This window comes from Hibiscus syriacus, unplaced genomic scaffold (assembly GCF_006381635.1).
Source record: "Hibiscus syriacus cultivar Baekdansim isolate YM2019G1 unplaced genomic scaffold, ASM638163v2 tig00005712_pilon, whole genome shotgun sequence".
Taxonomy (NCBI): Eukaryota; Viridiplantae; Streptophyta; class Magnoliopsida; order Malvales; family Malvaceae; genus Hibiscus; species Hibiscus syriacus.
Window position 1 is genome coordinate 397,222 of NW_024062065.1, and position 14,427 is coordinate 411,648.

The 14,427-nt window shown below is 34.9% G+C and overlaps 1 protein-coding gene across 1 annotated transcript; it reads right to left on the reverse strand.

Annotated features, from left to right (window-relative positions):
• Positions 1-2,328: 2,328 nt before the first annotated feature.
• LOC120199928 (xanthotoxin 5-hydroxylase CYP82C4-like) lies at positions 2,329-4,464 on the reverse strand. Its single transcript, XM_039200894.1, has 2 exons — positions 3,496-4,464; positions 2,329-3,049 (listed from the first exon to the last, which is right to left on the reverse strand). Exons 1-2 carry the CDS (start codon positions 4,447-4,449, stop codon positions 2,426-2,428), a joined length of 1,578 nt encoding a protein of 525 aa, XP_039056825.1. The 5' UTR covers positions 4,450-4,464; the 3' UTR covers positions 2,329-2,425.
• Positions 4,465-14,427: the final 9,963 nt, after the last annotated feature.

Here is a 14,427-nt window from a genome sequence, read left to right on the forward strand (position 1 = left end):
CTGCAAAACGCATTCGTCTCACTTTGCACCTAGGCTCTAGAGACCCTTTGCGCTTTGTCTTGCCTTGGCCTTTTAAAACTAAAAACTCAACCAAAATATGAGAATCTGATCGTGATGCCAAAGAATTCGTGCAACATTTTTCTATGGCCAATACCAATTCCTTCCTTTCTGTCTTTCATTCCGGGAAGAAGAAATCCCTCTACTTGTATAATATGAAGCCAGTTCACTTCTTTGGTTGTCGTTAGGGTCCCCGCCCCCTGAGTTCAAGATGTCCCATTCAGCTTCTCTTTCAGCTACTTCCCTCATTGGGATTGGTCAAGCTCCTTAGCTTATTGCTCGATTCGGAACCTGTTTTAATAGCACCTTTTCTTCCTATTAGTAGGTCTTGTTGCCCGTTAAATTCCTCTTCTTCTAGTTGTTGTTTTGTTTACTGTCGAAAGTTGCAATTGATGTTGATTAGAGTTGGAAGGAGAAGTGTGTCCGGACATGTGAAATTTCCCTGTATTGTTCTCTATATTATATGTTAATTTGAATTGCGACTTGTGAGGCGTTAAGTGTGCAAAACTCATGGATCTTATCCTAAATGGCTCAAACCAGTATGGTTAAGGGTCTTAAAAGCTTCCATGTTTCACCTCCTTTGGGCTCAGTTCCGACCATCTCTGTTCCTCTCACTTGTTTTGACCTGCCATAGTTTTCTCTAGCTCATGTACGACGACTTTTCTTCTATAGAATTTCCGCGTCGTACGTTGCATTTAATCGAAACCACTCTTCCACTGTAAAACAATCCCTCTCTGTAACTCTACAACATTTTTTCCCTTAGGCAGCATACATCATGTGCTCTCAACCGCCCGGGAAGCCTTACATCTGTAACATGAATGGCAATGACTTCATACCCTTTATGATCCCTGAATCCGCTGTGATTTTGGTCACGGCATAGCTGATTATCCGCAAGATATTAAATTGTTACATCCCTTTGTTCCTCGACTATGATTGGCACATGTAAATGATGATTGTGTTATTGCGCGGCCCTTCATAGCCTTTCAAGTCCTGAACTCCAGTATTTGCATTAGGTCGACTTATTGTCATGTGGTTGTTGATGGCGAGTCATTCATGCGTTTCATGAGGACTTGGACGTCTATTTATAGAATGGGCAGTGACTCGTCTTGTCTCGATGAAAATCCACTTCCTTTGATCGACAAGGACGTCATCAAGGACCCTGGTGGGGACATGGAATTCCTTGTTGAAGGATTATTGGCACTGGTATCATCTTGCAGTGAGAATCCAATATCAACACAAGATATAACAGCAGACAGGGTCCGAGCCACGTTCGTGTTGAGTCCAGTCCATGCCGAGAGACCAAAGCATTTGGTCATGGCAGCTGATACAGAGCAATATCACACGTGCCTTGATATGGGTTTGCTTGATTAAATCAAAAGAGAGTGTTGCTAACGGCAATGACGATAAGTTGTAAGTTGTACTACTTCCTTTCTACATAAGATTGCCGGAACTGCCTCGAATTTCCGGTACGAACAACTTACCTTGGGAATTGTTTACTACCAGGCTGTACTGAGATAAAGGAGACAATGGGGCATTCGGAGAAGGAGCTAAAACATGGTGTCTTACCGGTGTTGCCACTTGCCGGTTCGCCATTGACACCGAGTGTGCAATACGGAATTCGGGTGGGGAAGGCCTTGTAAGGTTGAGGTCACACACACATTGATTACGATGGAGCAATGGAGGGATGGGCAAGGCGAAATACAGGCGGGTGTTGCCTTAAACAAGAATCAAATGGATGGATTCGTGTTACTAGTTTTGTTTGAACAAAGTTTGAAGCTCCTTTCAGTTTAATATTCACAGTTTTCTTTATGGAAACGAAGTTAGGAAAGAGGATGGGTTTAGTATCAACTTAAACCCCGATCTTTAATATCAATATTGTTGTAACACTTGTTTTTCCATTCATGAATTATACAAGGTCAGCCTCTTATATTTTCTTTTGCCCATTAGAAAGGACTAATTAATCTCCTTTTTGCATGATGCCGTGAACTTTAGGTTATTGATTTCTTGTGGTTGTTATTTCGCCTCGCCAAGTCAAACATGTGAAACATAGACTTGTCACCAATTTGATACCGTAAGGAATCCGAAATTATTATATTCCAAGCAACCATTTTTTTATGCAGAGCTTGTATTTTTACCAATATTGTTTTGGCCAATTCACTCTAAATACCAAGAAACAAAACAGAATTACTTCCAAATGGAAACATGACAAATGATATTATTACTAAGATCAAGTTTTCTCGCACGAAAGTGACAGCTTTTTAAAGTACATTATTTTGGGTACAAAAAGAAAAGAAAGAAGTAAGAAGAAGAGGAAGAAACATAAATATATGAATCGCCAGTCGCCATGCTTATTCATCTATAAGATATTTCATGCATAGAGCTTGGGAGATAGCCTTGGAGTGACGGTAACCACCAGCGGTTCGGCTTTAGGTAGAGTCAATGCCGGTGCTTCAGTCATGTCCACCGGCTCGTTGGAGACCGTCCCCAAGTCAAATCCATGAAGGAACCGAGCCATCGTCAAGTGCAAGATCTGAATCGCAAACGTCACACCGGGACACATCCTCCTACCGGAACCAAATGGCAAGAACTCGAAATTTTGACCCCTGATATCGAAATCGGCATGTTCGTTAAGGAATCGCTCGGGCCTGAATTCCGAAGGGTTTTGCCAGATTTTGGGGTCTCTCATCAACTTCCAGAGGTTCACAAGAAGTCGAGTGCCTTTCGGGATATGAAAACCGGCCACCGTGCAGTCTTCCATGGCTTCTCGTGGAGCCGAGAGAGGAGCTGCTGGGTATAACCGCAACGCTTCCTTGACGATGGCGTGCAAGTATGGTAGGTTCTTCATGTCGGATTCCTCGACTTGCCGGTCCTTTCCTACCTGAGCTTCGATTTCTTCTTGTGCCTTCCTTATCACATGGCGGTTGTTTAATAGCAAGGATAGTGCCCATGTAAGTGTTAGCACTGTGGTGTCATTGCCTCCCAAAAGAAGACTCTGAAATCAAAATTGTTCGATGGTTAATTCATTGTTCGAATTGATTTATATTGGATGAAAAATATATATTAACTAATAATTAATGTATATTATTAACGTTATATTTTTACACTTATTTAATTATTAATATTTACATATCATATAATTATCAACTTTGATGATGTGACATAACATATCATAATATTAAATGACGTGATATATAAAATTTTTATATCATCATTTTGATTTATCTAATATATGATAGGTAACTAATTTAACATATTTAAAAATATTGTTAATAATATATGTTCATCGTATATTAACTAGTGAATTTCATCATTTGAATTAAAATTTAAAATATTAAATGTTTAGATATATAGAAAAATAAAGATTAAAATAATTATCGGATAAACTTAAATATTAATTTTGATATTATATGAATCGATGTAAATCTATACGTACAGTACCTGACAAGTGGCCTTGATAGTAATATCAGCCTCTTCTTTCGTAGTCTTGCCGTCATCCAACACATCCAACATAACATCAATGAAATCCTTTTCGCCTTTGATATTTCCGGCGGCCCTCCGTTCACGGTGCTCATTAACCCAACTTCCGAGCACATAATCCAACTCCTTGGCAGTTTTCTTGAACTTGCCCACAGTTCCGGTCAAAATATCGATCCAGCCGAATAAAGGAACCGCGTCCGACACCGTGAGCAACCCGGCAAGGTAAAAGAAATCATTCAAAGCCTTCTGGCACCGTTTGGATTCCTCGTCGTTTCTCCCGTCGGGTCCGCTGTATCCTTTCCCTGTCACCATCTTCACTATAACGTTCATCGCCAAATCCGAGAACTTGTCCTTCATTTGAACGATGGCGACGCCTTTGTTCACCACTGATTCCTCATACAGCTGTTTGAGGAAAAGGTTGATTTCCGCTTCCCGAACATGCTTGAGAAGCTCGAGGCGGCGGTTGGAGAGGAGCTCGACGGTGGCGATCTTCCTCGTGTGGCGCCAGTAGGGGCCATAAGGAGCCGAACCCATCAAGGCGTGGTCGTAGCCCATGATCTTCGCCGTTAACGTCCTCGGCCGTGTGGGGAAGATCTTGTCATTAGTGGTGAAACATTCTTTTATGACGTCCCAGCTGCTCACCACCAGCGTCGGGTGGATCCCCATGCGGATCAAGAAGGCGGGTCCGTACTCATCGGCCAAAGACCCGAGTTTTCTGTGTATGAGCTGGTCTCCTCCGAAGAGGTGAAGGTGGCCGAGGAAAGGCCGGCCTCCCTTAGGCTCCGGCGGCGGTTTCTTATCTCCTTTCTGGCTGCTTTTGGATCGGCTGATAGCACCAAAGATGAAGAGAGCGATTATCAGAGGGACCAAAATTGTAAAAACTATGTTTTGTTGCAACAGAGTGGAGAAATCCATGGTGATTGATTGATTGATGGTGATGAACTCAGTTGCATGATTCGAAAGTGAATTGGCTCTGAATTTATAGAAGAAAGATCAGCAAAATATTGGTCAAGTGAGCCGTGAATTTGTCTGAATAAAATATATAACAAAATAGATTCATTAATAAGACAGATTAATCAATAATATTTATATTATTTATTTAATTTGAATTTAAGTTTTGATATTATCTTAAAATTTTAATAAGTGTTTATTTCAATTAGAAGAGAATATTTGGTAAAATAATCTTTATACCACCCTTGACTTTTTATGTGTAAGTTAAGGTCTCTCATTGTCAAACTTAATACTATTTTTGTTTCATTAAACGTGTTTCTATTGATTTTTAAAATTATTATATTCAAAATATTTTATTAAAAAACAATAAATAATCATATTTATATTTATTTTTTTATTATTGTATGTCTTACTCTTTTATACCTATGAAAATAAATATATCAATTATCTTACAAGATAAATTTATTTTTTTATCAAATATATCTTTGTGCCCTGTTGTCTGTGATATAATATAATATGATCCTAGAATCTCAAACGACGATCATATCACAATCAGTATGTTAACATCTAGCCCAAATTGTCATCATTTTTAAACAGAAAATGACGAGTTTAAGGTACAATAAATAGTCAGATGATCATTCGAGGGACTCAACAAAGAAACATCCTATAATCAAATGGTCATTTTATAACTTTTAATAGTCGAGAAACTAAAAAAAAATATCACCTTATAATCAGAAAATTATTTATGTACTTTTATCGTAAGTTATATATTCAGATTCTAGTTTAAACTAAAAGACTAAATTTAGATAATTAAATAAAAACTAGTACCAGAGCAGCATAATAAATGTAGCTAAATCGCAATCCAAAGAAAACAGACGACATTGAGAAAGAAGGATAAAAAACAGAAAGTCAAATATAATAAAAATAGTAAAAGTTGGGACAAGTCATTGACTAATTGAAAAATGAAAACGACATCAGCAAATATCTGACGTAATTTCTATGTTTTATTGGTTGGAAATTTAATTAATTAATTATTTTTTATTGCCTGTGACCCACGTTGTTGCCTTGAAAAGTAGAGGCAAATCTATTAATTTTTGTTGCGTTAATTATATTTTCACTCGTAACTCTTTTTAGAATTCAGCATTATAGATTCGTATTATGTTTTCAGTTATAACTTTTTCTAGAACACAGTATTTTGTATTATTTTTGTGAATGTATTTTGGGAGCTTCCCATATTTGTAAACTCAATTTATTATTATTTTTATATTACATTATAGATGTCTAAATTGCAGATATTTAAAAACAGTTTTAAAAGAAAAAAATTTAGTTACTATTTCGTTAGTCTCTTGTAACATCGTATGCGTGGACTTCGAGTCGAATTGGATTAGGGTGTTACACTCACAATGACAAAAGAGATGATTAACTGTTTCCGATTCTTTTTGACAAAAAACGCAAAAGCAAGTGTCTACCGACAGAATTCCTCTTCTAGCTAACTCGGCGCGGACAGGAATCCTACTCAGAATAACCTTCCAAGCGAAGGTTGCTACCTTAGGCGGAACATTTACCTCCCAAACACACTTCCAAACTTTGTCCATCGCCGCAATAGAATCAACCTCGCCACGACAGAACAATCTAGGAGAATAGATGTCGTTAGGAGAACCCTCCCAAACCAACATACCCGAAGAATTGCTACTAAGAGTGTCTCAATTTAGAGTTTCAATAAAATCTTCCCAATATGAAACTTCAGCATCCGAAAGAGGTCTACTAATTTCTATGAATCAATGATATACACCATGAAATTTCCTACCAAACTTATTAACGTAACCAGCTTTGTTTAAGGCCAAATCATAAATCAGCAAAAAAGATAATCTCAACGACTGAACTTCTAGTTAGAAATCATTCCAAAAGTCTACCCCTGAACCATCCCCTACTAGTAACCGGAATACGCTTACTATTGGATTACTTGGGTCGCCCACCGGACTAACTATACTCCTCCACACCCAAGACATCTTCCTAGACGGGATCTACGAATGTAGCAAGGCATTCTGTTGATAATCATTTTTTGCACTCATGACCCTTCTCTACAAATTGTTTGGTTCCTTGTTGTACCTCCACACCCATTTCTTTAGAAGGGATCGATTTTTCAACCGAAGATCGACCAAACCAAGCCCCCCTAAACACTTAGGCTTACAAACTTGCTCCCAACTCACACAATGAATAGGCCTTACACCCGACTGTAACATCCCAAAAAGTGGGCTAGTGACCAAAATGTAATTTTTGAAAGTTTGATGATCAAAGTAGAAAATTGAAAAAAGTTTAAAGACATAAATGGTATTTTTCCCAAAAAGAATATTATTCCATAAATGGATTTATTTAGTGACCAAATTATAAATTTGGTAAAGTTTGGTGACTAAAGTATAAACTTTGAAAAGTTTAGGGGCTAAAATGTAATTTTAAAAAGTTACAAATGGGTCACGAAAAATATTTTGTCCATATTTTACTATTGGAATATGATAAGGTTATTGTAGCTTGGTATTAATGTAAATATCAAGTTCATTAAGGGTAAATTAATATGGATATTTTAATTTCAAGGGTAAATTAGTAATTTAGTATTTAATGAATTTTTAATTCATTAAATATTTGAGTTATGTCGTGAACTAGGAAAGTGATCTACGCGAAAAATGCTATCATTTGATACCAATATTTCTTTCTAATCTTGATGAATTTTAAAGATCCCAAATCTAAGGGTTTATGTTCATGATAGGATTCATGAAATTGATGATAAATCTTGATGAATAAGAGGTTATAGATTCATTTCCAAGCTTGATTTATAGTTAAAACATATTTGATCTTTCTAGAAATTATTATGTAAAATTCGGTCAAATTATAAGTTGGAGAACTTTGTGTTCTGATGAAAGTTGATTAGGGATTTGATTGTAGAGATGTTATAAGGTTGATTGAAAGTTGATTTCATGCTTGAATCGAATCAAAATCGAGCAAAATCATGAAAAACCTAGTTTTGGAACTTTAAACCATTAGGCTTTGGTCTTAAATGATGAGAAAAAAATATGGAAAATTATGTAAGGTCTGAAAATGATATAGAAAGTATATTACATGCTTTGGAAAAATTCAGGGACCATTTTGTAATTTTCAAAAAGTTGAGGGACCAATTCATATTTTTTTTAAAGTAAGGAATGGTTGTATAATTGTTTAATAGTTGATGTACTATGCTGTAAATTGTTGTTTTGGGATTGAAATGAGCATTTAGATTGAAATATGACCATTTTGGAAGTTTAAAAGAATTGTTGATTTAAATGCAATAATTACATAGTTTGGGTGCTTAAAGGAAGTTGTACCTTTTTAAAGTAATTAGTTGTTAATAATTCCATTCCTGGAATTACTGGAATTTCTTGAATTTATAGAATTTCTGGAATTTCTGGAATTATGGAATTTTTGGTATTTAAAATTTAAGTGATAAAATGGTGAATGATCATTTTATATAAATTGGAAAAGTTGGTGCCAATATTAAAATGAATTATTAAGTGTTAAATATTTTTATGGAAAATGAGTTTCAAGTATATTATGGATTTTGTTTTGGTGTTAGTATAATACTAACATATGTATTGTTATGAAATTGTGATTTGTACAGATCGTGATTGATTTGTGACTAAGACAAGTTAAGTATAAAAGGATTATTGTGGATTATAGTGAGGAACATCTTTTGGATTTATAAAGTGTCATGGTGAGTGCAAATTTAATTTGTACTTATGTTATAGAATAAACATTGGCTTGCGATGAGCCAGTGACGGAGTTACTATGGTAATAAGTGACTCCTAAAATGTTATTTAAATTGTGATGCATGCATAACATTATGTTGAGTTAATCGATTGACGGAATCGACCAAGAGGGGGTTGAATTGGCAATTAAAATTTTGTGGAAGCTTTTGCAGAAAATTGAAAGTAATTGCACAACGATTTAGAGTGGTTCGACTTTATCAACCAAAGTCTACGTCCACTACCTTAGCTGTCCACACTAAGGATTTTCCAACAAATTCACTAATTTGTTCTTTCTTTTGAGGCCAAAGAGATAACCTTACAACTCCCTCAAGAATATACCACAATTCTTGAGAACACGCTTTTCTCAAAGAGAATATTACAAATTTACAAACTCACAAGAAAAACCTCACAAGGCAAATATGTTTGCACAATTCTAGAATAAAGAAAGAACACTCAAGAATAAATACAATTGAGCACAGTAAGTGTTCTTGAAAGCAAAATGAATATTGAATGAAAAATAGGCTTGAAATGCTCAAACTTGAGGTTTGATGCTTTCTCTTTGATTCTCTCTTGATTCTAGTTGCTTGATGTTTCTTATTGTTGATCAATGGCTTCTAAGCTTGCTTAAATACACCTTGAATCACTTCTGAACGTTGGGGATCATTAATGAAGTTATTGTAGCTGTTTAAGTGTGAAAACAATAAATATTTCTGCTTGGAGCGTGGGGGGAATTGGTACCCCTTCATAGGGTATCGGTACCTGTAGTGTAAAATTCAAATATTTCGACCGTTAAATGCCTGAGGGTATCGGTACCTAAGTAGGGGGTATCGATACCATGTCATGGGGGTATCGATACCTACTAGGGGGTATCGGTACCATCCGAGCATTCTGTTATTTCTCGGAAATAAAATGTTCATAGGGGTATCGGTACCCTATAGGGGGTATCGGTACCCTATAGGGGGTATCGATACCATCCGAGCATTCTGTTATTTCTCGGAACCAAAATGTTCATAGGGGTATCGGTACCCTATATGGGGGTATCGATACCATACTAAATAAAACTTATTTTTGGCTCGAATATGGCTCGAAATACTTTGTAAAAATTGTTTCAAAATTATTTTAAGATTGAAACTTAATTTTACACTTGAGTAAGGATTAAAAAGGACATTTGAAAACTCGGAGTAATATTTTTTATATTCGGAAAAATTTAATTGAATATATATTTTAATTTTCAATATAAAATCTTAAAATTCATTAACACTTAATTTGTTATATCGAAACATCAAAAAGTTTTCAACAATCTCTGCCTTTTTGATATAACAAAACATTTTAGTATTTTTAAGATTTTCTAATTGAAAATTATTTTTGAAAATCAAGATTGAAAATTACTCCCCCTTACTCTAACACTTCTCCCCTTTAAAAAACACTTTAATATTTTCTCCCCCTTTTTGTTAAATAAAAAAGAAGACTTAAAAAAATTATAAAAAACAAGTTTTTGCCAATTGATTTTAATTAGATAAAACTTAAGCTACTAAGATCAAAATCAAGAGAAAGATTAGCCATTAGTTCCATAATCAATATTCATAAATATGTAATGGAAATTGGTCATATATATCTAATGATGCAATAATAATTAAACAAAAGTTCAAACATTCATAAAACATCCAACAACCAAAGTAAAACAATCCAAAAGTATTCAAAATGTTTTAACAATTCAAAGATCTATAAACCTAAGTTCAATCCAAACATTTAAAGCAAAGCGAAGTTCAAGCATCCGTAGGAGGATCGGGAGGAGAGAAATGAGCTCGCATAGCTGCCATTTCATGTGATAGTGCATCAATACGAGCGTTTGTTGCTTCATTGTTCGCACGCATTTCCCGGAGAATTTCCAATTGTTGAGCTCCCGTAGTGGATAAATGGGTCTCAATAGAAGTAAAGCGCGAATCCATGGATGCATATCGAAAATCAAATGTCTCCATAAAAGATTGAAAATAAGGAGGCATTTGATCCATTTGTTATACTTGCTCTGCAGGCTGCTCCAGTACATCTTCATCGTCAGAATGTGCTGGAGGTGCTCGTGAAGAGCTAGCTCCCGGAGTTTGTTCAGCGGATCGAACCCATTCACCGGTTTCTGAATCCTTTTTCCATCCCGATCGAGTTAAGGAAATGAGATTAATTTGATTTTTGAGTGGAAATACAGCATCAAGTCCAACTCTAAGATCGGCTTTAGAAAAGAGATTACTAAGAATACAACCGTAAACAAGAGAAGAACAATGTTTCTTATTAGGAGCAAGGTTTACGGTCTCAACAATCTCGGCAAAAATAATTTCAGGAAGGTTAATTTTTGTTTTGGTTTGGATACTCTGTAGCCACCAAAGATCTAAAGCACGAAGGGTAGAGTATTTACCTCTGGATGGTCGAAACCACCAAGAGATCATAAGATGAAGGAAATGATCATGAAGATCTAAAACATTTACATTATCCCCTCTTTTGAATCTAGAACCTACAGTTTGTTTTTCATTGGATAAACCATCATTATCTAGACCTAATGCATTAGCTATGTAAACTGGATCAAGAGAGATAAACTGCCCTAGAAGGTAAGAGCGAATTCCTATAGTATGAGATTGATCCTGATTTTTAATACAAACGGCATTATAATAGAATATACGAACAAGTTGATGGTAAACAATTGGTTCTAGTTCAAAGAGCTTGTCAAATTTCCATTCCATAAGAGTAGGAAGATATCGAAAATTGATATCTAACATGGCTTGAAGAGATGGAATTTTTTCTTTCCGAATTTTGTAGGACTCAAAGTATTGAGAGAACCTAAAGAAAAGACTTCTCCTAGGACCAGGTTCATTGAAACAAGAATTACGAATGGTCATATTTAGATCATCGGGATTAGGATTAGGAATTTGAGGAATAGGTGGAGGATTTGGAGGAGAGTTTGGAGGTTGGTTAGACCGACTCGAACGACTCGAGGAAGACCTAGGACGTTTTTGACATGGTTTGAAAATCGGAACAGAAAGAATAACTTGCATTTATGAAAAACACATGTATGCAAATATATCAATCCCAAAACTCAAATAAGTCCTCAATATTTCAAGGTTCTCTAAAACAATCCTAATGGGCAAAGTTTTGAAACTATTTTGAAAATATTGTTTGAGAATCATAATATGTATAGTGTTCATGAAAACAACATAATTGAATCAAAAACATATGAATGAAGATTTTCGTTTTTTATGTATTTCAAAATTCAAAGAAAATCTTGAAAAAAATTGTGTGTTTTTGACGAAATTTGTTGTAAAATCTAGTTTCTAATCATTAAACAATCAATGCCCGGTAATTATTTCAAACTAGAACTAATCTAAACTAGTTCTAAGTTCAAAAAATCAATAATGTAATAGTTTTGGAATAATACCTTGAAAAATTGGATTTGAGTGGAATGTAGTGATGTTTTGCACGTTTTAATGATGCAAGCAGGATTTGGAGTTGAGAAACAAGTTAAATCCGACTAGAAACGAAGATTTTGAGCAAGATTTGAGAGTATGGGTAGATAGAGAGCAAACGACAGGTATGAGGGTTTAAAGAGTTTGAGAGAATGAAGAAGAAAATAGGGATTTAATACCTAAACCGACAGGGGGTATCGATACCATCAGGGGGTATCGATACCATCAGGGGGGTTTCGATACTCATTCAAAGAGGGTATCGATACCTATTCAATGGGTATCGATACCTATTCAAAGAGGGTCGATACCTGTATCAGGGGTATCGCTAGTCTATGCACATAAATGTCAAAAATCCGTTTTTGAACACTCAAAATGCTAAATTAAACTACTTAAGTGGTATTGGCAACTCATATAACATCAATTAATTATGTTCAATAAAAAAAATACTCTTTTAACTGTATTTGAACATAAAGTTAATTTTCACCAAATAACATAAACTCTCCCTAACTAATAGCAAAGAATGCAATTAAAATTTATTATAAGCATTTTTCATTTATTCTTAAAAGTGTTAAAATTATTATTTAATCACAAAGTGAAGATAGGTCAGTTAAACCTAATTCTCTCCTAAGTGTCCAAAATCTTTCCTTATCTAAGGGTTTTGTAAAAATATCCGCTAATTGGTGCAAAGTATCAACAAATTCTAGAACTACATCTTCCTTAGTGACATGGTCTCTAATCAAGTGATGTCTAATTTCAATATGCTTAGTTCTAGAGTGTTGGATGGGATTTTTAGTGAGACAAATAGCACTAGTATTGTCACACTTGATAGGAATGGTACCTACTTCAATTCCATAATCAAAAAGTTGTTGTTTCATCCACAAAACTTGTGCACAACAACTACTAGCTGAAATGTATTCGACTTCAGTGGTAGATAATGCAACACAATTTTGTTTTTTTGAAAACCAAGAAATCAACATATTTCCAAGGAATTGGCAAGTATCGGAGGTGCTTTTCCTATCTAATTTTCATCCTCCATAATCCGCATCAGAAAAGGCATGCAAGCTAAAGCTAGAGTCTCTAGGATACCAAAGTCCTAAACTAGAAGTGTCCTTAAGGTATCTAAAGATTCTCTTAACAGCTAGTAAATGTGATTCCTTAGGGCATGATTGAAATCTAGCACATAAGCAAACACTAAACATAATGTTCGATCTACTTGTAGTTAGATAAAGTAGAGATCCAATCATTGACCTATATAATTTAAAATCTACACATTTACCTCCTTCATCTAAGTCAAGCTTTGTTGAAGAGCTCATTGGAGTGTCATGAGGTTTGCCATTTTCCAGTGCAAACTTCTTAAGCATATCTTTGACGTACTTAGCTTGATTGATGAAGATGTCATCTTTTCTTTGCTTGATTTGGAGTCCCAAGAAAAATGAGAGCTCCCCCATCATGCTCATTTTGAATTCGCTTTGCATTAGCTTAGAAAATTCTTGGCAAAGAACATCATTAGTAGAACCAAATATTATATCATCAACATAAATTTGAACTACTAATAAATCTTTACCTTTATGCTTTAAAAAAATGTAGTGTCAACCTTCCCTTTTGAAAAACCTTTTTCAATTAAAAAATTTGACAATCTTTCATACCAAGCTCTAGGAGCTTGTTTTAAACCATAAAGTGCTTTTGTCAATTTAAGAACATGATCCGGAAATTTTGAATCTTTAAAACCTAGAGGTTGTTCCATATACACTTCTTCTTTTATAAAACCATTTAAAAATGCACATTTAACATCCATTTGATATAGTTTAAATTCATGAAAACATGCAAATGCTAATAACATTCTAATTGCTTTCATCCTAGCTACGGGAGCGTATGTTTCATCATAGTCTATGCCCTCTTCTTGAGTATACCCTTGAGCAACAAGTCTAGCCTTGTTTCTCACTATATTACCACTCTTATCAAGCTTATTCCTAAATACCCATCTAGTACCTACATTAGATTTATTACTAGGCCTTTCAACTAATGTCCATACTTTACTTCTTTCAAATTGATTTAACTCTTCTTGCATAGCCATAATCCAATGTTCATCATTTAATGCTTCTTTAATATTCTTAGGCTCTATGCATGAAATAAATGCAACATAATTACAAATATTTCTAAGAGAATATTGAGTTGTTACCCCTTTGGATGGATCACCTATAATCTCACCATCCTTGACATAGTTGTACTCTCTTGGATAAGATACTTCCCTTTCTTCAATGGTTGGATTCTCAAGAGGATCATGAGTTTCCTCATCTTTTGTTTCTTCCTTTGATGATGATTCTCCAACGTCATGTCTAACGTCATTTGTATTTATAATACCTACATCATCATTTAAACAAGAATCCTTCCTCGGAAGGAGATTATCATCGAAAACAACATGTATAGACTCTTCTACAACCAAAGTTCTTTTATTAAATACTCGATAAGCTTTAGAATTTAAGGAATAACCCAGAAAAATTCCTTCATCACTTTTAGCAGCAAATTTGCCAAGGTTTTCTTTACCGTTGTTTAAAACAAAACATTTACATCCAAAAGGATGAAAATAACTAATGTTAGGCTTTTTATTTTTGAAAATTTCATATGGAGTTTTCTTTAAAATTGGCCTAATCATTACTCGATTTACAATATAACAAGCGGTATTTGTGGCTTCCGTCCAAAAATATTTTGGCAAATTA

Excerpts from the sequence above, each read along its gene's own strand:
- LOC120199928 (XM_039200894.1), bottom strand. The coding sequence starts at position 4,449 with ATGGATTTCTCCACTCTGTTGCAACAAAACATAGTTTTTACAATTTTG. Across the intron at positions 3,050-3,495 it reads CTATCAAGGCCACTTGTCAG|AGTCTTCTTTTGGGAGGCAA; the intron begins GTACTGTACGTA and ends TTTTGATTTCAG.